Here is a 26,875-nt window from a genome sequence, read left to right on the forward strand (position 1 = left end):
ATATATTTCTGCCAGATAACTTTTAGGTATAATGATTACATCGTTAACGTCGGTATGCAGCAGGATTTTAGAACGTATATTGTGTTTGAACATAATTAATTACCTCGAAGAAAACGGTCTATTGACACAGTCAACATGGGTTTAGAAAACATCGTTCCTGTGAAACACAACTAGCTCTTTATTCACATGAAGTGTTGAGTGCTATTGACAAGGGATTTCTGATCGATTGCGTATTTCTGGATTTCCGGAAGGCTTTTGACACTGTACCACACAAGCGGCTCGTAGTGAAATTGCGTGCTTATGGAATATCGTCTCAGTTATGTGACTGGATCTGTGATTTCCTGTCAGAGAGGTCACAGTTCTTTGTAATTGACGGAAAGTCATCGAGTAAAGCAGAAGTGATTTTAGGCGTTCCCCAAGGTAGTGTTATAGGCCCTTTGCTGTTCCTTATCTATACAAACGATTTGGGCGACAATCTGAGCAGCCGCCTTCAGTTGTTTGCAGATGGCTGGCTCTGAGCACTATGGGACTTAACAGCTGTGGTCATCAGTCCCCTAGAACTTAGAACTACTTAAACCTAACTAACCTAAGGACATCACACACATCCATGCCCGAGGCAGGATTCGAATCTGCGACCGTAGCAGTCGCGCGGTTCCGGACTGCGCGCCTAGAACCGCGAGACCACCGCGGCCGGCGTTTGCAGATGAAGCTGTCGTTTATCGACTAATAAAGTCATCAGAAGATCAAAACAAACTGCAAAACGATTTAGAAGAAATATCGGAATGGTGCAAAAATTGGCTGTTGACCCTAAATAATGAAAAGTGTGAGGTCATCCACATGAGTGCTAAAAGGAACTCGTTAAACTTCGGTTACACGATAAATCAGTCTAATCTAAAAGCTGTAAATTCAACTAAACACCTAGGTATTACAATTACGAACAACTTAAAATGGAAGGAACACATAGAAAACGTTGTGGGGAAGACTAAACAAAGATTGCGTTTTATTGGCAGGCCACTTAGAAAATGTAACAGACCTACTAAGGAGACTGCCTACACTACGCTTGTCCTTCCTCTTCTAGAATACTGCTGCGCGGTGTGGAATCATTACCAGATAGGACTGACGGAGTACATCAAAAAAGTTCAAAGAAAGGCAGCACGTTTTGTATTATCGCCAAATATGAAAGAGAGTGTCACAGAAATGATCCAAGATTTGGTTCAAAAATGGTTTAAATGGCTCTGAGCATTATGGGACTTAACATCTGAGGTCATCAGTCCCGTAGAACTTAGAACTACTTAAACCTAACTAACCTAAAGTCATCACACACATCCATGCCCGAGGCAGGATTCGAACCTGCGACCTTAGCAGTCACGCAGTTCCGGACTGAAGCGCCTAGAACCGCTTGGCCACCGCGGCCGGCGCAGGATTTGGGATGGGTATCATTAAAAGAACGGCGGTTTTCGTTCCGACGGAATCTTCTCACTAAATCCCAATCACCAACTTTCTCCTCCGAATGCGAAAATATTTTGTTGACACCGACTTAAGTAGGGAGGAACGATCACCAAGATAAAATAAGGGAAATCGGAGCTCGTACGGAAAGATATAGGTGTTCATTCTTTCCGCGCGCTATACGAGACTGGAATAATAGAGAATTGTGTTGGTGGTTCGATGAACCCTCTGCCAGGCACTTAAATGTGATTTGCAGAGTATCGATGTAGATGTAGATGTAGATGTAGATGCAGAAAATACCTTCTGCACACGCAAGCTCTCGTTTTGGTTCTCTCACACCGTGCATTGTCTGCACTGCAGTCTCGAAGGCTACGTCCCAGCAGATTGGTCCGTAAGTAAGCAAATGCGCTAACAATAAGTGACAGTAGATTTCCCCTTTCTTTTTGTTTTACCCGTCTAGATTCGAAGGCCAAACTGAGCATTCGTGTTCAAGCGTCGAATCAGTGCATGAAATTAACATAAGAAAAGTTAGTAGTAAATAAAATAAAACCTAAACGAATCCTATGCAGACGACAAGCTGCTCAGTACATAGCAGAAAAATCTACAGTATAACTCACGAATTTGCTGATTTTTTTTCCCAGGAGCTCCCGAGTAGAACAGTGGAAGTGAGCCACGAGGAAAATTTTCAGTTTGGACTTTAGGAGTGCGAAGATTACCGCTAAGATTGTTTTTGAAATTTTTGTGCTAGCTTACGCAAAATGGATGCAGCAGGAAACTGCATATCTTTCTGCACTAGTTAAAGAGGTACTATCGAAATGCAACTTGGGTTTCTGCTTAGTGTTGACAGAGTGAACGCTGCTAGTTCTTGGGAATAAGCTTTTATTGTAAACAACAAACGACATTAAAGGAAATATATTTTGAGAGGCCATTGTCAAATTTCCCTGACTCCTGAACAGGGCCCAACAAGAGGTTCGCGAACTTACAACACATATTGCTCAGACTGGCTTTTTCTGACTATGATCCAAAAACACTCTTTGTGATTGGGAAGGGTTACCCCAGAATATGACGCTGTATATCATAAGCGAATGAAAATGACCAAAGACGACTAATTTTCGCGTTGGACTGTCACTTATTGCAGATCCTGTTCTAGTGGTAAAAATAGCAGCACTCAGTTTTTGAGCTTGACCTTTCCATGGCAGCTTACCATCTATCTGAACACCTAGGAATTTCGGTTGTTCAGACGCACTAATTATATGCCAGTTCTGTGATCAAAATTCCAGTTTTAGTTGAATTGTGTGCCAAAAAATGTAAAAACTGAGTTTTAAATTTATTTTCTATAAGACATGAACTTATGTCTTCAACTGCACTAATTGTAAGTTGTGTTGGAGACTAGGAAGCTGGCAGAAGTTGCGACAGCTTCTGTACATTTAAATACACTCCTGGAAATTGAAATAAGAACACCGTGAATTCATTGTCCCAGGAAGGGGAAACTTTATTGACACATTCCTGGGGTCAGATACATCACATGATCACACTGACAGAACCACAGGCACATAGACACAGGCAACAGAGCATGCACAATGTCGGCACTAGTACAGTGTATATCCACCTTTCGCAGCAATGCAGGCTGCTATTCTCTCATGGAGACGATCGTAGAGATGCTGGATGTAGTCCTGTGGAACGGCTTGCCATGCCATTTCCACCTGGCGCCTCAGTTGGACCAGCGTTCGTGCTGGACGTGCAGACCGCGTGAGACGACGCTTCATCCAGTCCCAAACATGCTCAATGGGGGACAGATCCGGAGATCTTGCTGGCCAGGGTAGTTGACTTACACCTTCTAGAGCACGTTGGGTGGCACGGGATACATGCGGACGTGCATTGTCCTGTTGGAACAGCAAGTTCCCTTGCCGGTCTAGGAATGGTAGAACGATGGGTTCGATGACGGTTTGGATGTACCGTGCACTATTCAGTGTCCCCTCGACGATCACCAGTGGTGTACGGCCAGTGTAGGAGATCGCTCCCCACACCATGATGCCGGGTGTTGGCCCTGTGTGCCTCGGTCGTATGCAGTCCTGATTGTGGCGCTCACCTGCACGGCGCCAAACACGCATACGACCATCATTGGCACCAAGGCAGAAGCGACTCTCATCGCTGAAGACGACACGTCTCCATTCGTCCCTCCATTCACGCCTGTCGCGACACCACTGGAGGCAGGCTGCACGATGTTGGGGCGTGAGCGGAAGACGGCCTAACGGTGTGCGGGACCGTAGCCCAGCTTCATGGAGACGGTTGCGAATGGTCCTCGCCGATACCCCAGGAGCAACAGTGTCCCTAATTTGCTGGGAAGTGGCGGTGCGGTCCCCTACGGCACTGCGTAGGATCCTACGGTCTTGGCGTGCATCCGTGCGTCGCTGCGGTCCGGTCCCAGGTCGACGGGCACGTGCACCTTCCGCCGACCACTGGCGACAACATCGATGTACTGTGGAGACCTCACGCCCCACGTGTTGAGCAATTCGGCGGTACGTCCACCCGGCCTCCCGCATGCCCACTATACGCCCTCGCTCAAAGTCCGTCAACTGCACATACGGTTCACGTCCACGCTGTTGCGGCATGCTACCAGTGTTAAAGACTGCGATGGAGCTCCGTATGCCACGGCAAACTGGCTGACACTGACGGCGGCGGTGCACAAATGCTGCGCAGCTAGCGCCATTCGACGGCCAACACCGCGGTTCCTGGTGTGTCCGCTGTGCCGTGCGTGTGATCATTGCTTGTACAGCCCTCTCGCAGTGTCCGGAGCAAGTATGGTGGGTCTGACACACCGGTGTCAATGTGTTCTTTTTTCCATTTCCAGGAGTGTAGATCGTGGAGTTCACAGTCTTCGTCACAAGTCAAAGACTGTTGGAAAATCTAATCTTCGAGCATCAAATGATCTTGTGACATCCAGATTAATATTTTCGCTCTGCAGCAGAGTGTGTGCTGATATGAAACTTCCTGGCAGGTTAAAACTGTGTGCCAGACCGAGACTCGAACTAGGGACATTTGCCTTTCGCGGGCAAGTGCTCTGCCGACTACTACTCAGTATTTTTTTCGAATACTTTACTTAGGACTAATATTATACATATTAGTCTTTAAGGTTAAGGCTACAAAGGGGCTTTGTCCTTTCTCTTTAATTTGACACCACAGTCGACAAGTAGTCTCCCTTGTAGCAGAAACTCCTTGCGTAGGTAACACAAGAACTTTGTCCTCTGTACATATATCGATATATTACATCTGGCACTGGAGATATCTGCTTTTTATGAGGCGAATAGTCTTCCACATTTCCTTCATCAATAATGGATACATTAATTTCTGGAAGTTTGTCCCCGAACACTTTCTGTTCTTCTGCGTCAATTTAGGTGGAATCACGAGCAGCAAAGTTTCTCTTGACACTGAGGAAAGCTGTTGCCAGTATTCCACTACATTTCTGCCAGGCGTTTTTAAGTTGCAGATGATTAATACTTATCATACCTTTTGACATCCATGTTCTGTCATCCTATCCCATGAAGTGCCCCACTCTTTAAAAACGTCGACAAGAAATTAAGAAATACTAACACTATCAGGAAAGCAAAAAATCGGTGCAATGCCCACGTATATTTACATATGTAAGCAGACTTACGAATTTACCTTTGTGTGAGATCGCATGTGGCACATAGGTCAGATTCAAAATTGTAGATTCTACATTCCATAAAACGTTTCCTGTCAGTTTTACATAATCTTTCATTTATTGTGTCAGTACTCGTGTGTATCGTGATACATTGTGTGTTGTCGAACATTTGCGAGTGCCGCGAAAAACTCATACTATAGAGTAAATTGTAAACTACAGTTGTACGTTTTAGAAACTTTTGGCCACAGTGACCTCGTTCAAAACCAATCGTTCTCTACTTTCATTGTATATTTAGGTGAGAAAGGTATATTTTTGTGAATTTTAGGGTCCTTTCAAACGTATATTTTCACGAATTTTCGTAAGGTAAGACTGTTGTGCATAATCTGTTTCATAATGAATTGGCGTTTGTGAAATACGGTTACTGTAAATAACTTACATATCGTGTCACTTTAGTTTTTCCTTTTAAGAGGAGTGTATATTGTCTGTAGTTACCATAAATAACGCTGTTTGTTTGTTAGTGTCCATAACCTAGTGACATTTCAGAGAGACAGTAAATTTCGTACCAAGTTTTTCAGTTTTCGTAATTGATGTATCGTTTTCGCTGTTAATCGCTTCAGTTCTAAAAGGCTAATGGTAATATTTGTCGCTTATCAGCCTCATAAATTATCAGAAAATCGTTACTGTTTCTTGTTTACTGTTCTGCAAAATACTCTGGCACAATGCAGCACCAATGTGTACGCTGTTCCGGGTCAAAGGATGTTAAACGATTGGAAGCTGCAGCGAATGAATTTGTTGAGAGGGCTACTGAGTGTCATGTAACAGAGATAACAAAAGCATCTCAAGTACTATCATCTCATGCGGATACCATCTCTTCTGCAGAAAATGCAGAATCTGACACTACTCGTCCACTTGACTGTGAGTGGCGCGCCAGTGGTAGATATACAGGGTGATCAAAAAGTAAGTATAAATTTGAAATCTGAATAAATCACGGAATAATGTAGATAGAGAGGTACAAATCGACACACATGCTTGGAATAACATGGGGTTTTATTAGAACAAAAAAAAAATTACAAAAGTTCAAAAAATGTCCGACAGATGGCGCTTCATCTGATTAGAATAGCAACAATTAGCATAACAAAGTAAGACAAAGCAAAGATGATGTTCTTTACAGGAAATGCTTAATATGTCCACCATCATTCCTCAACAATAGCTGTAGTCGAGGCATAATGTTGTGAACAGCACTGTAAAGTATTCCGGAGTTATGGTGAGGCATTGGCGTTGGATGTTGTCTTTCAGCATCGCTAGAGATATCGGTCGATCATGATACACTTGCGACTTCAGGTAACCCCAAAGCCAATAATCGCACGGACTGAGGTCTGGGAACCTGGGAGGCCAAGCACGACGAAAGTGGCGGCGGCTGAGCACACGATCATCACCAAACGACGCGCGCAAGAGATCTTTCACGCGTCTAGCAATATGGGGTGGTTCTAATAAAATCCCATGTCATTCCAAGCACGTGTGTCAGTTTTTACCTCTCTATCTACATTATTCCGTGGTTTATTAAGTTTTCAAATTTATACTGACTTCTTGATCACCCGGTAGACGTCCTGTGCAGGGAAGACAGGAACCATGGAGAACTCACGATGCTTCATCCATTCCATAAACTAACAGATTCGACGTGCTGCATTCCACTGAAACCGAAAGTGAGCCAGTGAACTCACTTCACCTCTTGAGCAACGTGCTGTGTCGCGTGTCACGAGGAGACAAATACATATTGGTAGAGATCTATTACTCGTTGGCAATTCAAACGTATGGTGAATGATGGTATCCCTTAGGGAAAAGGCAGCAACAGGCGGGAAGGGCCATTATGTGCAGTCAGTGTGTATGCCTGTGAGCCTCATTCAGCAAAAGGTTATTCCGGCAGTCATTGAGGGAACTAGGTGCAAACAACTGCAGAATATGGCGCAAGTTGGGACAAACGATACTTGTCGTCTGGGCTCCTAAGACTTACTTTCACCATTTCAGCGAGTGGAAGGGAAGGTTCAGATTAGAAGCACTGCTCAAGAAGTTTCAACGAAGCTCTCAATCTGCAGCATTGTTCCTACAACAGATCGTGGCTTCCAGTTTCTGGGTCGAGGGGAAGACCTATAACACGGACTTCAGAGTCTTCGAAGTCTCTGTGACAAGCTAGGCTGTGACTTCCTTAATGTTTTGCGATATAGTTGGGAACTTTAGGGTCCCCCTAAAAGGATCAAGTGTGCACTACACATCATGGACGGCTACCCAGTAGCTGATTGTGTGTGGGGTGCACACGAGCGTTTTTTAGATTAGGTAACTCCCCAACCTGTCAGGATAATGATGGCTATAAGAAAGTCGGAAATATCAGCGTAAGATCCAAAGAAACGCCACCGCAGGTGAGAGTACTAAAATCCCCGTGCTCATCTGTCGAAACATTCGTAACAAAGTACTAGAGTTTGAAGCACTCCTAAAAAGCAGTGAAGTTCACATAATACTAGGTGCAGAAAGCTAGTTAAAACCAAAAGTTGACAGGAGTAGGATTTTTCAGGAAAATTTAAGCATATATCAAAAGGATAGTGTATTTGAGGCAGAAGACAAGAAATTCAGATCCACTGAGATAGAAACTGAAGCTGATTGCTAGAGTGTTTGGGCTAGATTGAGTATCAGCTGTAGGCATAAAATTATAGCTGGGTCCTTCTATCGACCACCGGATTTACCTGCTGATGTAACGGGGAACGTTAGAGAGAACCACAGTTTGCTAGTACATAAGTTCCCAACCGTACTGTAATCATAGGAGGAGACTTCAATCACGCAATAATCAACTTTGATGACTACAATTTTGCTAGCGGCGGACACGTCAAGGCATCCTGCGAAACATTATTAAACTCCTGTTCTGAAAACTACCTAGAACCGATAGTTCGGAACCCACGTCATGACGGAAATATATTACATATAATGGCAACAAATACACCTAACTTCTTTGAGAATGTTCACATCGAAACTGGTATCAGAGACCATGAGGCACTTGTAGCAACAATGATTACCAAGGCACAAAGGGAAGCTAAAACAAGTAGAAATATTTATATGTGTGTAAACTAAGTAAAGAAGCGGTAGTTTCATATCTCAAAGAGGAACTTGAAACTTTTTGCTCAGGACAGGAGCATGTAGAGAAACTATGGTTCACGTTTAAAAGAATACTTGACCATGTACTGAACAGATGTGTACCCAGTAGAACAGTACATGACGTTAAGGACCCTTTGTGGTATACAGCCCCAGTAACGAAATTTCTAAAGAAACAGAGACTACTACGTAGTAGTTGTAAAACAAAGAATAGGCCTCTAGACAGTGAAGTGCTAAATGAAACGCGTTTATATGTCAAGAGAACAACGCGTCAAGCCTTCAGCGATTACCATAGCACAATACGTCGAAAGACCTTTCATAAAACCCTAAGGAATTCTGGTCATATGTGTAGGCTGTTAGCGGGACAAAAGTTAGCATCCAGACACTCACAGGCGAGACAGGAAGTAAAACTGTAGGTAGCAAAGCAAAAGAAAAATGCTTAAATTCATTTTCAAATGTCCCTTTACAAAGGAAAACCCAGGAGTGTTGCCCCAGTATAGTTCTCGTATCACTGAAAAAATTAGCGAAATGGATATTAGAGTCAGTGACGTTGAGAAGCAGCTGAAAATCGTTAAAAATTGAAGGAATTTCCAGGGTCCGACGGAGTCCTGTCATATTCTATACTGAATTTGCGGCTGAGTTAGTTCCTTTGTTAACTATAATCTGCGATAGATCCCGCGAACAAAAAAGCTTGTCCAGTAGTTGGAAGGATCCAAAGGTCACACTCATACAGGGTGTTACAAAAAGGCACGGGCAAACTTTCAGGAAACATTCCTCACACACAAAGAAAGAAAATATGTTATGTGGACATGTGTCCGGAAACGCTTACTTTCCATCTTAGAGATCATTTTATTACTTCTCTTCAAATCACATTAATCATGGAATGGAAACACACAGCAACAGAACGTACCAGCGTGACTTCAAACACTTTGTTACAGGAAATGTTCAAAATGTCCTCCGTTAGCGAGGATACATGCCTCCACCCTCCGTCGCATGGAATCCCTGATGCGCTGATGCAGCCCTGGAGAATGGCGTATCGTATCACAGCCGCCCACAATGCGAGCACGAAGAGTCTCTGCATTAGGTACCGGGGTTACGTAGGCAAGAGCTTTCAAATGCCCCCATAAATGAAAGTCAGGAGGGTTGAGGTCAGGAGAGCGTGGAGGCCATGGAATTGGTTCGCCTCTACCAATCCGTCGGTCACCGAATCTTTTCGAGAAGCGTACGAACAGTTCGACTGAAATGCGCAGGAGCTCCATCGTGCATGAACCACATGTTGTGCCGTACTTGTAAAGGCACATGTTCTAGCAGCACAGGTAGAGTATCCCGTATGAAATCATGATAACGTGCTCCATTGAGCGTAGGTGGAAGAACATGGGGCCCAATCAAGACATCACCAACAATGCCTGCCCAAACGTTCACAGAAAATCTGTGTTGATGACGTGATTGCACAATTGCGTACGGATTCTCGTCAGCCCACACATGTTGATTGTGAAAATTTACAATTTGATCACGTTGGAATGAAGCCTCATCCGTAAAGAGAACATTTGCACTGAAATGAGGATTGACACATTGTTGGATGAACCATTCGCAGAAGTGTACCCGTGGAGGCCAATCAGCTGCTGATAGCGCCTGCACACGCTGTACATGGTACGGAAACAACTGGTTCTCCCGTAGCACTCTCCATACAGTGACGTGGTCAACGTTACCTTGTACAGCAGCAACTTCTCTGACGCTGACATTAGGGTTATCGTCAACTGCACGAAGAATTGCCTCGTCCATTGCAGGTGTCCTCGTCGTTCTAGGTCTTCCCCAGTCGCGAGTCATAGGCTGGAATGTTCCGTGCTCCCTAAGACGCCGATCAATTGCTTCGAACGTCTTTCTGTCGGGACACCTTCGTTCTGGAAATCTGTCTCGATACAAACGTACCGCGCCACGGCTATTGCCCCGTGCTAATCCATACATCAAATGGGCATCTGCCAACTCCGCATTTGTAAACGTTGCACTGACTGCAAAACCACGTTCGTGATGAACACTAACCTATTGATGCTACTTACTGATGTGCTTGATGCTGGTACTGTAGAGCAATGAGTCGCATGTCAACAGAAGCACCGAAGTCAACATTACCTTCCTTCAATTGGGCCAACTGGCGGTGAATCGAGGAAGTACAGTACATACTGACGAAACTAAAATGAGATCTAACGTGGAAATTAAGCGTTTCCGGACACGTGTCCACATAACTTCTTTATTTGTGTATGAGGAATGATTCCTGAAAGTTTGGCCGTACCTTTTTGTAACACCCTTATACTAGAAGGATAGCAGAAATGATCCACAAAACTATCACCAAATATTCTTGACATCTATTGTTTTAGAACCTTATAACTTATTCTGAGCTCAAATGAAATGAGGTATCTCGAACAGATTGATTTTCTTCATGCCAGACAACATAGATTTCGAATACATCGATTGCGTGAAACCCAACTCTCACTTTTCTCACAAGTCATACTGAAAACAGTGGGTCATGGCAGTCAGGTAGATGCAGTATTTCTCTGCTTCCGAAAAGCGTTTGTCTCGGAACCACACATATGCTTATTATCAAAAGGACGATCGTAAATGGTATCAAGCAAAATTTGAGACTGGGATAGAAGTTTTTAGTAGGAAAGATGCAAAAAGTTCTCTTGGGCGAAAAGTTTTCGACAGATCTAGAAGTAACTTTGGGTGTGCCTCAAGGAAGTGTATTGGAACCCTTGCTGCTGATGCTGTGTATCAATGACCTTGCAGATAATATTAATAGTAGCATCAGACTTTTCGCAGATGATGCAGTTATTTGTTTTATCTACAGTGAAGTACTACCTGAAAGGGGCTACACCAGTACTCAGTCAGATTTTGATACGATTTCAAAATGGTGCAAAGATTGGCAATTTGCTTTAAATGTCCAGAAACATAAAACTGTGCACGTCAGGAAACTGAAAACGTAATACCAGTGAGTCACAACTGGAATCGATCGATTGCTACAAAAACCTGGATGTAACAACTTGTAGGGATAAGATGTGGAACGATCACATAGTCTCATTCACAGGTAAAGCAACTAGACTGCGGTTCGTTGGTAGAATGCTAGGAAAACGCAATCAGTTTACAAAGGAAATTGCATACAAAACACTCGTGCAACTCATCCTAGAATGTTGCTCAAGTGTGTGGGGCCCGTACAAAATACGACTAATAGGGGGTATTGAAATGACACAAGAACGGAAGCACGCACGGTCATATTTTTGTTTGTCCCGTGGGAGACAGTCACGAAAATTCTTAATGAACTGAACTGCAGACTCTTGAAGGCAGACGCAAAGTATGCTGTGAAAACCTACTTAGAATATTGTTAGAACCATTAAGTGTTGAACCCAGCAACTTTTTACAACACCTTACATAAAGCTCCCACAGGGATCGCGAAGACAAGATTAACAAGGGGAGGCCGCCAATTGTGAAATTCAGATTCGATTCATACTGCGCATAATAAAAGCTCATGGCCAGAGGTGTAATGTGTCAAAGAACCAAGATGCACTTCTCAGCCGTTGTCGAGAAAATCGACAGTTAAAAGAAACCGTTGAGGTGAAATACTCTCTACGATTAATAATTTTCTACAGCGTCGTGGCGCAGCGGTAAGCGCTCGGGTATGTAATCTGAAGGTCGCCGGAACGAATCTCGCGTCATGCAACTTTTTTTTTTAGTATTTGTTTTCTGTAGTATATATATATATATATATATATATATATATATATATATAATTCTCGGCAATCAGTTGCAACAATTATGCATATAATAAGTTGTTGAAAGTCGTTTGTCGTGGAAAAACTGGCGACTTCGAATATCATTATGTTTTCCGCAAACAAAGTTGTATTTCACAAATGTTATTAATTGTCTTCATAATGTTAACCACGTATAGTTAACGGAAGACATAGAAACGGTATTCCGAAACGAATACGTATAGCGTAAGTCAAACGTTCGAATTAGAATAGAGACCCCACGAACACAAATGTGCTGCGGCAGGTATGAAATGTAAACTCCGTTACTCGCTCGTTACACTTGAAGGACAGATGTTGAATGGGCCGAAACGAACCGCCGCATAACAGCGTAGTTGCCTGATAACTTCGAAAGAATGTAGATGCGGTCCCTAGCGCAACTTATAACATCGCCGAAAATCAGTGTGGACGGGAGAGCTTTGGTACACCCTGTTAAAAAAAACGGAAAAATGGAGGCGGTACAATTGGAGAGCGATCCGCCTTCACCAACATGCATAAGCAATTCATTAATAGTTTATATATATATATATATATATATATATATATATATATATATATATATATATATATATATTTTTGAATTACAAAAAACTAATAATAAAAATAAATTGCATGGCGCGAGATTCGATCCCGCGACCTTCGGATTACGAACCCGAGCGCTTACCGCTGCGCCACGACGCTGTAGAAAATTATTAATCGTAGAGAGTATTTCACCTCAACGGTTTCTTTTAACTGTCGATTTTGTCGACAACGGCTGAGAAGTGCAACTTGGTGCTTTGCCACATTACACCTCTGGCCATGAGCTTTTATTATGCGCAGTATGAATCGAATCTGAATTTCACAATTGGCGGCCTCCCCTTGTAAGACTAATTACAGCATGCACAGAAATATTTAAGCGACCGTTCTTCCAACGCTCCAAACGTGAATGGAACGAGAAAAAGTCCTAATAACTGACACAATCGGACGTACCCTCCGCCATCCACTTCACGGTGGTTTGCAGAGTGTAAATGTAGATGTAGATTATTCGAATTCTATCAGCCGTCACATAGACTTCCTAACTTATAAATTTGTATGCAAATAGCGCCTTACACATTAATTTATGCCTAATTATTCCTCAGGCTTCACAGCCGTGAGTTTTTCGTTGCCCCTAGGCTAGGCGCAAATTGAGACGCGTGTAGCGCGACGCAGCGCAGCGCGCATTTTTGTAACTTCACCGGTCCAAATGGGACCGCGCAAATTGGGACACGACGCGACTGGGACGCGACACGCGCCTGCGCCAGGTCGCTCGGCGTTGTGGTTGCGGTACAGTTTCTCGGGGCAAGCGAGTGCTGCGGGAGGGGTGAGGCGGGGAGTGTGAAGGCAGTCCTGCCGTATGTTCACTTCGGCATGGCGCATATTGGCAGTGAAAGTATTGCCCATCCCAAAAATACGGCCTTACTGTATACTGAATTTTATTATCACTGAGTAATATTTCGTTTCTCGCCGTTTAACCGCTCCATCTCTTTCCGTTAGTGCATAATAGTTTTCAGTTACAGATATCTGTACAGTTCTTTTGTTTTGTTTATTCTTTCGTCAAGAACAATCCACAGTTCAATAACTGGTGAGCCATCAACCACTGGGATTATATCTTCCGCTTCCATAATGTTTTCAGATCGTAAGAAGGGACAGACGATTCATCGTGAAGGTAGTGAATAAGGAAGTAAAGAATATTATAAAATCACGTGATTTAGAAGCGAGGCAGGAACGTAAAACAAGGTTATCAACTTGTTGCCTGTTAAGGTACGTTGTCCAAGACGCGACGCACACTAGCGACTGCGACGGGTCGCTACGTGACGTCAGAAGTTGCCTGCTGGCGCATGCGCAGTTCGAGTTTGGGATGCGACGCGCGACTGTTGCGGCAGCTGCCGCAGCACTGCACCAGTGAGCAGTGTTGCGACGGAAGTCGGACGACAGAAAGACGTACGGCTGCCAGAAAGATGTAGAGCCAGTCAAGGAAAACTGAAATGAGCCACTCACAGGATGTGATGCTCTGTGAACTGGTCTCGCAACATCCTTGCCTTTACTATTTGAAGAACCCTAAATATAGGGACACTTCGTTCAGAGACAGAATTTGGGGAGAAATTGGTGCACAATTGCAACTGGCAGGTGAGTGAAATATATATTATTTTCCCATTAATGCAAATTTTTCAGTCCTGTTATGAAAATCAGTATAATCCATGCAGATGTAGAATTAGAATGATGGAAATGAACTTGCAGGTCAATTTTCATATTACTCTTTTTGTGTGACGATAAAAATTGAAAACGGCAAGTACATTATAAAATGAACAATCTAAAGTACAACGACAAAGTTACATTTCACAATACTACCTTCACTTTGAAAGTAAACGGTAGATTGGTGTCTTGATGATACCTTCCAGTTGTGAAAAACCACCACCAGATTGTTGTACAGCTTTCTGTAATCAATAGGTGTTCGTCTTTGAGGAAGGCGCGACGCTTCCGGAGATATATGAGCCCAAATCTCGGAAACGGAGATCGATATCATTCTGATCTCAACTTTAAAAACAATTTCGATATGTTAGCTTCTTTTCATCGGCAACGATGTATGACCTAACGTGAACCATACGCAAAGTAGCCAGCGACCACATTTTTCACTGTACACAATTAAAATTTTATGCAGTAGGTTACTTGTAAATTAAGTATCGGAATAACTGTGACGAATATCGGAAAAATAGACTCCTCATTATCAAGCTGTGATGTGAAACTATAAGATACGTTAACATCAATTTTTTGTGCCTTTTGCCGGCCGCGGTGGTCTCGCGGTTAAGGCGCTCAGTCCGGAACCGCGCGACCGCTACGGTCGCAGGTTCGAATCCTGCCTCGGGCATGGATGTGTGTGATGTTCTTAGGTTAGTTAGGTTTAAGTAGTTCTAAGTTCTAGGGGACTGATGACCACAGATGTTAAGTCCCATAGTGCTCAGAGCCATTTGCACCATTTTGTGCCTTTTACTTTCCTCACAATCGATAGAGAAGTAATATACAGCGAAAAAAAACACGCAAAACCGGAAGAGATACTTTTCAATTTTTTAAAGTAAAAGGAGAATCTGTATCGAAAAACTAACTCTGGGAGCCGATGTAACTTTGTTCCATTAACATACAGTATTTTTTACAGCAAGAAAATCGGAATTCTTATTTTTCTTATGTATTTGAATCCGCCGCCGACGACCAGAGCTTGGGAAACAGCGACGACTCCTGTCGTGCTGCGGCCTTGTCACCGTCTGCCAGGCTGGGAAAAGAGGAGGGGGCAGCGTCGTAGTCGCAGCGAACTGTCGCGTCTTGGACAACGTAGCTTTATGCTGACGTATCTCTACGACCTGTTGCAAAAAGTCGAAAAGGCGTAAATTCCACAGATATGACCCCTTTGTGCATCTGGGAAAAATCGTCCAAGGAATGAAGTAAATTGAGTTTCACCATCGTAACTTCGGAAGAGACATTATACTATGTACATGTGGACGTCACATTTCCACTGCAAGCTAGAAACAGTCGTAAAGATACACATTATCGGCATTAATAAACTAATTATACAACAGGCTACACAAATGAAAAAAAAAATGGTCGGTATTATTACGAAAGTAGGAGTATCCTGAAAGAGTGTCGTGATTACATATATTTAAATTGTTGAAATGTATTGCTGACAAAGGCAGATCTACTTTCATGACAATGTTTCTCGAACTCCCGTTCACAAGGCACACATGGCTAGCTTCCGCATTCCTGTCGCGCGCGTTATTTTCAGCTGCTGACAATACACTGGCCACTGTGTTGCGCGACAGATCAATTGTTTATTTTTCTCAATAGCAACTATTTTATTCGCGATCACACATTGTCAGTTTGGCAAGTTGTAGGTGAGTAACCAGCATGTGGCGTGTGCCTATCATTCCGCCTGAAGGAACGCTCGTCATTATTTTAATACTGCTCAGATCAGGAGAAGGAATAAAATCCTTTGGTAAGTTTCCATTCCGGTCGTTCAGTGTTAAAAATACGATTGATTACGGGGATTCAACCAAAATTCCAACAGAATTGGCAATTTATTTTTGTGTGAATTGCTAACCCTTTCTCACTCGAAGAAGCATCACCATTTACGAGTAACGGCCACATTTCTCTTGTTGACAGCTTTAATTGTACTTCCTTTGCCAAAATACAGTGTAATTTGCACAAACTCATCTCACAGCAGCTATTGCCACAGAATTCTGAAACAGAGTGCCTCATTAAACAAGTAATTGCCAATCACAGAGCTCAATAGCTTACGAAAAACCTCATGCTGTCGATTTGCAGTAACATAAGGCAAGAAATTTCATGTTTATTTTCATACTAGGAAACTCCTGTTTCACTGGTTGTCGATAACTCTTAAAAAATTACAGTGATGGCAGTGAAAAAAATAAAAAGGGAAGTATAACTACTGGTATACCGCCATGGATAAGAAAGTTCCGTGTGTTTACGAATTAGCAAAATACTCTCCTCCTTGTGTATTATCATACGCCAAACTCTCGTTTCGACGTCTCGGGAGGTTTAGGAGATATGAAAGATGTGAATATTTCATTCTCGCGGGCGTGAGGTCGCGGGTGAGCGCGCTACATAGGATCCATTTTCTCGAGATCGGAGGCAGAGACTTCCTCCCAAGTCTAGAGAAAAATTCAACATGTTGGCTAAATTTCATACACAGCAACATATGGTGTAATACGCACCAAATGCAAAATCATAACGACCCCTATTTTTCATTGCAAACTTTTCGAATTTTGCGTAGCGTCTTACTAACATGTGTATACCACAATAAGTATAACCATTAGCGAGATTATGGGCACTTCGCCACGAAGCTGACATGTAACGCTACAAGCAAGATAAAAATGAAATATTTTTACTGAATAGTTTCTGTAAAATCGCTTGAGAAAGATCACAGTGTACGCGCGCTTCGTTGCTGTCAGCCCAGAGCGTCGCCAACCAGCGCGTGCAAAGTAAGTGTACGCGTCTCAATATGCGTTGGGCCCGCGCGATACAGTGTCGTGTCTGGTCACACGTGCTATACGCGTCTCAATTTGCGCCTAGCCTTATTATGAAATCGTTTGTAGGAAATCTTTCTCGGCAAAGCACACATGATCTGAGCTACTGAAGAAATGCGTTATTCACTCAAGACGCGTCTAATGTTGCATTCCGTGGCTTCCACGTACATTTAATAATTTCCCTCCCTCCTCCCCTGCAAATAAAAGATAACCTAGTCTTACGTTAGGTATGAATTAAAGCGTTATTTCTAACTTGCGTAATCGACTCTACAGAGATAAGAAGTAATATAAGTTTGATACAAAAAGTACATCAGAAGGTCTCATCGAATACATGTATGAATGATAATAGTGTGAAATCCTGAGGTATGCCAAAAATACATTCTCAATCTCCTGGTGTAAAATAGATTGATGTGTTTCATGTAACTAAACAGGTACTCTTATAACACTTCAGTAGGGTATCCAGGAACACGGGATGACATGAAAACAATATCTTGTTGTATTCATCGGGCAGTTATTAACCCTGAAAAGGCATTACACAGTTACATGGATTAAGGTTTATTAAAACCTACAGGGCGTCCGTAAGTTCCCGTTACAAACCTCTAGAACTTATAGAGGGCAATGAGTACCTAATGTTTTGAGTAGACGCTACAGAGAATCAAAGTTATAGGCGCTGGTGCCAGTAAATGTATGTACATACAGGATGGTTTCGTTATAATGTTACAAACTTTCTAGGATGATGGAGAAGGATAGATGTATCAGTTTGAGGTAAGGGTCCCTGTATGGGAAACGAACGAGTCCAAGCGAAAACCATTCTCATACCTCTGACAGTGGAATACACGTACTAATACTGTTGTTGCTGAGGCTGTAGGGTAGTAGGACTAAAACAACGAAATGTCCACTAAACATGGGCTCTGAAATACATGCCTGAGAAACTAGAAGAACTTGTTCATCTTCGATATTGTGAAACGCATCTCCTCTACTAAACAAGTGCTCATAGCTCTTAAGTACTCATTTTAGAGCCTATGTTGACGAGACATTTTCTTCTTATTTTGGTCCATTTTACCACCCAGGGGCGATTCTAGAACTTGGTCAAAGGGGAGGGGGCGGGGGTGCTAATTGGGGGGGGGGGGGGTTGTGGGAATGGAATATGGCTTAACAATAGGGAAGTTGGGAGTCCTCTACCGACAAATTGGTAAAATTTGGTATTGCTTAAAGTAGTTTTTGGTAACTGTTTTGAAGTTGAGGGTAAAAAATGTGTGTTAAAAAATAATAAGACGCCCTTTTAAGTTAAATGGTATTTATTGGTTTAGGTAGTACGCTATTTGCCACTCTTATTCTTTTGTTAAAATGTGTTTGGAATACATTGCAACCTATATTGCTACATAATTATAAAAAAATGATTGAATATGTTGGAGTAATATATTCGCTGGTTTCTGAAGTCATTTTATCCAAAGTAATATGATACTCCATGGGGAGGGGGTGTTAGCCCCCATAGCCCCCGTCCCCCTTGCCACCGCCCCTGTTACTACCTCGGAAAGTTACCTACCCTTACAACCTTCGCAACAACAGTACCGATACATGTGTTCCACTGTCAGAACTGTTTCACTTATAATTTTCGAGTTTTCGTTTCTGTTAGTGGTACAGGGACCGTCACCCCAAATTGATACATCTATCTTCCATCACCCTAGAAATTTTGTAGCATCATCACGGAATCACCCGGTATATAGTTATATTTATAGGCGCCGGCGTCTCTAACTATGACGCTCTGTAGCGTCGTTGCATGACGTTTCTGGATATGGGTTCCTATTCAAAGTATTATCCACTCACTCCCCTCTACAAACGCTAGAAGTCTGTACGGGAATTTCCGAACACACGGTATAATACTTACAGCTGTACTTCAAACTTGAAGCATGGTGTATGCTGAAGTCGTACGTCATTGATAAAGAATTTGCTTCAAAAAAAGAGTCTTAAGCATTCTTTTTCTTGTTTTGGTAATGGACAAGTGTTCATTTTGTGGACTGGCAAGACAGCCAATCCACGAGGGCGGGAGGCCGAAGGGCACGCGTTTAAGCTCACGCAGGCTGGCGTGAGGTCTGGAACAGGTAAAGTAATTATACTAGCAAAAAAAGGTACGTAGCTTCTGGAATACTTAACTTTAATCCATAATTGGTAAACATCTGTCTGACGGTACATGCATCACAAGATAAATAGCAAATGATAATGGCGCCTTGCTAGGTCGTAGCAAATGACGTAGCTGAAGGCTATGCTAACTATCGTCTCGGCAAATGAGAGCGTAATTTGTCAGTGAACCATCGCTAGCAAAGTCGGCTGTACAACTGGGGCGAGTGCTAGGAAGTCTCTCTAGACCTGCCGTGTGGCGGCGTTCGGTCTGCAATCACTGACAGTGGCGACACGCGGGTCCGACGTGTACTAACGGACCGCGGCCGATTTAAAGGCTACCACCTAGCAAGTGTGGTGTCTGGCGGTGACACCAGAGTTCATATCTCTTAAGGGACGCACTTTACAGCCCTTGTTTGCCTCTGAAAGTTTGTAGATGGAGTCCTAGGTTACACTAGATATAAAGAGTGTCCAAGGAAGAATAATCAATGTTCGGGGATGTGACAGGAACGATTATTCGAAGCTAAAAAGTTTAGAAAACAAGGGCTTGGGAGCTACGAACACTTACTTATCTTCGATTTTGCGAAACAAATCTCTTATGGTGAAAGCTCTTTGCTTTCCTTATTTAGAGAGGTGGTAGTATGGATCGAAACAAGAAAAAATTTCAAGTAAACGCATAGCTTAAGAGCTATGTGTACTTGTTCATCTCCGCTACTGTGAAACACATCTCTCCTATCAAACGAGTGCTCATAGCTCTTAAGGCTATATGTTTCAGAGCTCATGCATACCAAACAATTTATTTCTTACTTTGGTCCATACTACCTCCTCCCAAAACATGGAAAGCAAAGAGCTTGCAGTAGAAGGCAGTTGTTTCACAGGATCGAAGATGAAGAGAGTGCCTCACTTTGCTAAGTTAGCCACTTCAAAGCTGACGCTGGTTCCCGTTTTTACATCGTACACACATTGCTGAAACACAAAGAACAACAGTATCGTAAGCTTGTGTTTCGTCCGTTACGTTCAACCGCGTTCATAAATTCATGACAAAAGAGAAAGAAAGAATGCCGAATAATGTTACGACGACGGAGTTACTGAACAAATTTTAACAAAGGAAAGTGATACGCCATTGTTTATTGATAGAACGGTGATAAGGCACATCTTATCGTCGAACAACAATGATTGCAGAACGCCAGTCAACAGTAACAACAGCTGCTTGTGTTTATGTCAGGTTTTCGAGCAATGTCTTCAGTTTTTTAAACACCGGACTCGTATTGGAGGGAGCGCGATGTTCATATGCTCGGTCGGTCACTTCACGTTTTCGATGAACAACATCAGGTGAATAATAATATACATTGTCCAACGAATTTGTGCTCCATCCTCAATGACCCCGACATAAACAGGAGATTAGATCTAACCAACCTGTGTCATTTAGCTTTTCAAATCCAAGAACTGAAAGCAGTCAAGGAAGTTTTTTACGATTTACGTACCGGTGCGAGAAATTGTTGTAAGCCTCTGTTCGTTTTAAGCTGGAGACATCGATAATATTTGGCTGAAATGCCACCGACAAATGCCCTTGGAGTAACAAATTTCGAAATATTGATGCGAGTCTTGTAATACTGAATAGGAAAACCATAATTACTAGAGAAATCAGATACGGTACACGAAAAATCTTTTCTCCAGCTACCTTCGAGCACGGAACGAGCGGCACAGTTAAAAAAAAAAAAAACCGTATTCATAGCGCAGAACAAGAGCGAAAAGCGTATCCTGGATTTGAGCTAGTAGGCGAATGATGGGGGGTGTGGGCTCATGTTAGATCCACGGTGAGCGAAATACCGTAGTTTTAACGTTTCACAGCAATGAATCTTGATACACTTGCTGCTAGTGAATGTCGATTATTACTGCTCTGCTTTCTTCAAACTGGTGCCGAACAGATATGTATGTCAGTTTGTAGGAGGCGGATGCGATTTCGTTTCACGTTACACTATATTAATACTTTTTCCATAGATCTTATATTGTATACGACGTTTCATAATGTGGTGGAATGTGTCAGTTTTTAAGTAGAGAAATTCAAATTTTTCGTTTTCTTCGGGGAGAGGGGAACAGCTTTTCTCCCTCTGCCCTTGCTGGGGAAGCCCTTGGTGAGAAAACCTGTGACCTGCAGACTAGACGGAAAAAAAGGAGATCACACGATAGTCGACCGACCGCCGTGTCATCCTCACGCGTTCATCGTCGGATGCTGTATAGAGGGCAGGTCAGTACATGGTGAAGACTGTTTTGGAAAAATTAATTTAGGCGAGTGCTTCGATGTATTCAGGTAACTCACATGTTCTATAAAAGTGCTTTATCCCAAATCTATCATATTCAACAGAATTACAATAATGGTATAGATATCGCCCTAGATATCGATAAAATATTTTATTGGATGATCTACAGTTGAGTGAACCGAACATTGACCAGATGACGATTCAGGGTTCAATTATGTATTGGAGGGAGGGGGGTCTCACTGCTTGGGGTGATTTTCCAAGTAATTTTATTGGCATCTCCGTTTGGGTTGCCTGCCCACACAAATACAAGTTGCTGTTGCCCTGAGTTTTAACATGCCTCAGAAGATTAGAATTTTAATGATACTAACAGTATTGGTACAGCGCTGCACCATATATAAAGTACTTTCCATATAAAAATAAGTTACGTACCCAGTGCATCATAAATCTCTCTGATGTAACATCCAAGATATTGCAATTCAGAGAAATACATCACGTGAAAAATATTTGTTCATAAATTTGAACCAGTACTTGTGTCACGCAATTGATTGGAGAATTATAATAGCAACAAACTCTCACAATGTAGCACTGTGACTGTGGATGCAGACCTGTATAAAGGTTACTTGAGCGTGTAAAAGCACTGAATTCTGTTACTTTTGGTCGTTTCCAGCAGCATTTGTGTAAGAGCCGAAGACCAGTGGACAGGGTCAGATTGCTGACAGCAGGTACACTCAGGCTGTGATTGGTGATCTTTATCTTGCTGTAAAATGATCTACAGACAATCAGGCTGCCAGCCCATCAACACAGGGCAACCCACAGACAAGCAGCTCAGAAGCTCCTATGTCAAGTATAGCTTGTAATATTCTAGAATTTCGTGCGACAGTCGAAATCTTTCTTTTCTTGTAACTGTGTATTATTCGCTGAAAGTTGACTGAAAAATTTGGAAATTGCTATACATCTGAAAATAACCATGTGTTTAGTAAACTGTTCTTTCAAGAGAGATGGGTGCAGGGAGGGGTGTGTAGTTCATGATCCAAATGACCCAGATGTCTTGTGAACCTCTCTGACGAGTACAGTAAAAATAGAAAAAAAGAAGTAATTCAATATTCTGTGTGTACATTATCAAAAATTACTTGCAACAGACTGTTGTGATGAACATTAACAAACAGCAGAAGGCAGAGACAGATTCTTCAAGGTGATAATTTTTCAGGAGCGGTGGGTAGCAATTTTGTGCTAGTCACTATACAGTATCTCCCTACAATTTGAGTCAAATCAAGGCAGGTAGTTGAGGGGATCAAACTGAAGATTGAGACTGGCCAGTATAATTGCAACACAAACAGGAATGAGAACCCGTTTTTGCTGCTTAGCTGATGTTTCCTAGCAAAGTAGCCTACTTCCTCAATGACTGGAAACTGTGACTCTGGTTAGCTATAAGTGGGTGTGGGTGCAAAATATTATGGATTGCATGCACAGTTTTATATTCAAATTCTTATCAACTGACGAAACTGTAGAAATGAAAGGAATAATTCCATCAACAGTTGTAGTTTTTTTGTAATTGTAGTAACTGTGTTAAATTTGATGATAAAATTTGGATTTATGTGTTAAAGTATGAAGATTCCATTATTTTCACTGCAAGGAGAAGAATAAAACTCTGAACCCTGTTCATATTCTGTTCTTTAAATAGAATGGAATGGAAGAAAAGGCAACCATGGCACCTTTTTCTGCTGGTGTCTCTTGTGAAAATTCCATCTGCCTGGCAAATGGCCAGCATCCTTTTTATTGGACCAGACAAGCTTCCTGGAACTTACCATTGCTCAGGCCATGTACTTTCAAATGGGGTGAGTTTTAGCACAATTAAAAAGTTTAACCCAATTTCTCCATTATGTTTCATTTGCAGAAAAAATTCTTTAGCGATGATAAATATTGGCCACCATGTAATAAAACTAATAATAGAACCGAGTATAACAATTTTGTGGTTATTCAAGATAACCAACCACTTGTAAATTTTATTCTTACATGGAGATGTAACTAATTTCATTTGTTTGTTCATTTATTTTTTTTTGTGGGTAGAATTTTCCCTGCTCTTCAATATACAAATGTTACCTAACAAAATAATTTTGGGTACTGTGTCAAATGGCAAAATGGTCCTTCAGTTACTTTAAGAACAGCAATTTTAATTTAGATTTTCTTTATTCTATTCCATGATCAGTGTAAATAAAGTAGCTATTAACATCATAAAGGAGCCATTACATTTTTTGTGATTAGTGATATCAACATGTAACCATTCCTCTAGATCATCCTACCTCTAGCCCAAATGAACTTCAGAGCATCAGGATTAGTTTATGAGAGAACCACTTGCAAAGTAAGCAACCACTCATTTCATGGGATCGCAGATTTCACACTTCATGCTTCAGAGAAAGCTATCAAACACGTCTAGAAACTACAGTTGGTTTTACATATGGCTGAATCATTAACTCATTTCTCTGCCATTAAATATGAGGTCAAAAACTGATTCCAAATATTCTTATTATTTATGTCAGATGAAACAATATCCAATACATTTTAAAAATTTGTTATACTTCTATGTGGTTCATTGTGCTAACTCTTAGGTTAGTTTTTAGCTTTCATGCTGTTATCAGAAACTCACCATGTGTTCTGAACAAAATCTTGAAACTGCAAAGAACATCACACTGAATTTAAATCCCTATAATTTCATGAGCCTATGTGTGTGTGTGTGTGTGTGTGTGTGTGTGTGTGTGTGTGTGAGAGAGAGAGAGAGAGAGAGAGAGAGAGAGAGAGAGAGAGAGTGGGTGGGTGTGTGTGAGTATGTGTGATAGAAAGAGTTCGTTAGTCATTTATACGCCAATAGCTCGTTTACAAAATGTTAACAGATTTGTCATCTTAATTGAACAAGGATTTTTTAAAAAAACTTAAATAATTCATGCAAACAGCAATGTTATCAAAAACATTTGTATACTATTCACTTGTAATGCATCACTGGTCACTAAACACACATAGCACTGCGCTGCACTGCATTCCATTGCATATGACATACAAACAAACAAAACAAAACACACACACACACAAACACACACACTTAGGGCTGGCATCAAGATAGTGATTATACTTTTACTGTTCTATAGAATTTTTCATGTTTTCTACGTGATGTGCCTGAAAAAGCTTAATGAGGATCCCACTGTAATAAATGATATGCTAATCTCAAGAGAATGGAAAGAAGTTACAATTATTCATGACAGGTCCTAGCTGAGGATTTTATAGTAAGAATCGTTAAATCCTGACAGTTTACTACAGATCGACAGATGCTTCTAATTTATTAATTTCAGTTCTTACTATTCCTTACTCTGTGTTATCTAAATAATCCTTCACGTACATAACTGGTTGGTAGATGTACTCATATGGTGCAGTTAGAATCCCCAGCTGTTTAAAAAGATCTTTACTTGGAGCTCAGTTACTACTCTTAGTTGTTATTCTAATAGCCCTTTTCTGTAGTTTGAAGCCTGTGTTAATGTTTTGTGTGTGGGACCTCCCAATAAATATTTCCATGGCTGAGCAGAGAGAGAGAGAGAGAGAGAGAGAGAGAGAGAGAGAGAGAGAGAGAGAGAGAAAGAAATAGAGAGAGAGGAAAAAAAGCGCCCATCCACACAAAGACAGCACAGGCTTTTTAACATACTGCTTTGATTTTTGCACTTAACTTGATCCCATTTTCACTCCTACATTTAAGTAATGATTATTGAAATTACCTGCTACTTGTGAATGTTTTATTATAGTTCCAGAGAGGAATGAAGGTCATAACTCAACAGCCTCTGACAATTTGGTTTTAAACTCAACTACCTTTCAGTTATTAAGGTAGAAAAGGAATACTAAATGGCTCATAATCATGCAGCCAGTTATTAAGAAAAAGAAGAGCACATAAATTATGCTCAAAAATAAAATGATATGAAAATAAGGGAAATAATGTAGAATTTTATTTAGCTAGAAACAAATAATGCCGTAAGGGGTAGCCGCACGGCCTAGGTCACCTTGCCACGGTTCGCGTGGCTTCCCTTGTCGGAGGTTCGAGTCCTCCCTCAAGCATGGGTGTGTGTGTTGTCCTTAGCATAAGTTAGTTTAAGTTAGGTTAAGTAGTGTGTAATGACCTCAAAATTTACTTATTATTTCCTCACAATGGCACCAACCTTCGCACCCGTGGGCATTTGTACCTTATTCTTGTTGGAAGTAGAATAAATAAGCTGACTATAAGAAACAATGTGAATTTTATTGCCTAAATAAACTGTATCCACAGAAGCACAAGCATACATCACAACAGTGTACCCAACTGAAGTCCATTGGAGAGGCTTGGTGGACTGTCAATAGTTGCCCGCCCCCCTGCCCCCCTGCCCCCCCCTGTTGCCCCCCCCCCAAGCACTGCTGAGACTGTGGAAGGACACACAGTACCATTGTTATGTCCCATTAGGGGAAGTGCTCCTGGTTGGGTGATGTCCAAAGAAACAGTCAGCAACCTTGCCTGACCAACTGTGTTGTGGCAGATCCCCAAGGGAGACATGACTGGACCATTTCTCAGTGTCTGGGGATGGTTGGAAGTGCAGATGTTGGAGACCACATAGTCTCGTAACCAGCCAGGTGGCTGCATGTGTCCGCCTGCAAGGGAAATAGAGAGCTCCAATGTGGATGCTTGGTCATGTGGATGCGTAAGTACCGCGACAATAATGGTGAGACTACTGCGTCCGTCTGTGGCAGCCATGTTATTGCCCTCATTGGCTTCACTCAGTAACTGCAATAACTGGAATGAGTGAAGACGGATGATGTGACTGGTGGACAAGTCATCAGGAGAACAAGGAGAAGTGAAGAATATAAACACATATTGCCATGAAGCTGAAGACATAGATCCTCAATGCAGAAGTCATAAATGTCAACAGCGAAGTCTACAGCATTGGGAGGGGAGTGTGAGGATGAAAGCATAGAACAGTTCATATCCTAACCACTTCTTCTGGAGGGGGAGTGTCACAAAAGGCACTAATGTCAGGGATTACACTGGGGGAATAGAGAACTGGGAGGAATTAACATTACCCACAGAGAAGGTGTCATTTGTTGGTACTGATTCTGCATCTGTGCTCATAGAAAGTTTCTCATCCAGTCTCCAAGCAGGTTTGACTTTCTTTAAGGTAGTCAACTGACATTTGGCATTGAGAAGAATGTCCGTAGTGTTGTTTGCTTGGCTAAGGACACAATGTGTACCAGAATATGATGGTTGGAGGGATACATAAATGATGTCATTGTGTAGCATCACAAACTCACAGTGTGCCAAATTGCTATGTATGAGCACTCGGGGGAGCGCTTGTGTATGTATATTCAAGATAAGCGAGCACACACGCTTTATTAGAGATGGAAGCTCATTCTGAGGTGCTA

General features: G+C 42.0%; 1 protein-coding gene across 1 annotated transcript in view; it reads left to right on the forward strand.

Moving 5' to 3' along the window:
- LOC126235775 (organic cation transporter protein-like) overlaps nucleotides 1-26,875 on the forward strand; it is a 162,096-nt gene that overhangs the window by 58,220 nt on the left and 77,001 nt on the right. Inside the window, exon 2 of the mRNA XM_049944577.1 lies at nucleotides 23,133-23,286. Within this exon, the coding sequence (XP_049800534.1) occupies nucleotides 23,134-23,286 (153 nt within the window). The 5' untranslated portion in view covers nucleotide 23,133. The remainder of the gene's footprint in view (nucleotides 1-23,132; nucleotides 23,287-26,875) is intronic.

Source organism: Schistocerca nitens, chromosome 2 (assembly GCF_023898315.1).
Source record: "Schistocerca nitens isolate TAMUIC-IGC-003100 chromosome 2, iqSchNite1.1, whole genome shotgun sequence".
Classification (NCBI taxonomy): Eukaryota; Metazoa; Arthropoda; class Insecta; order Orthoptera; family Acrididae; genus Schistocerca; species Schistocerca nitens.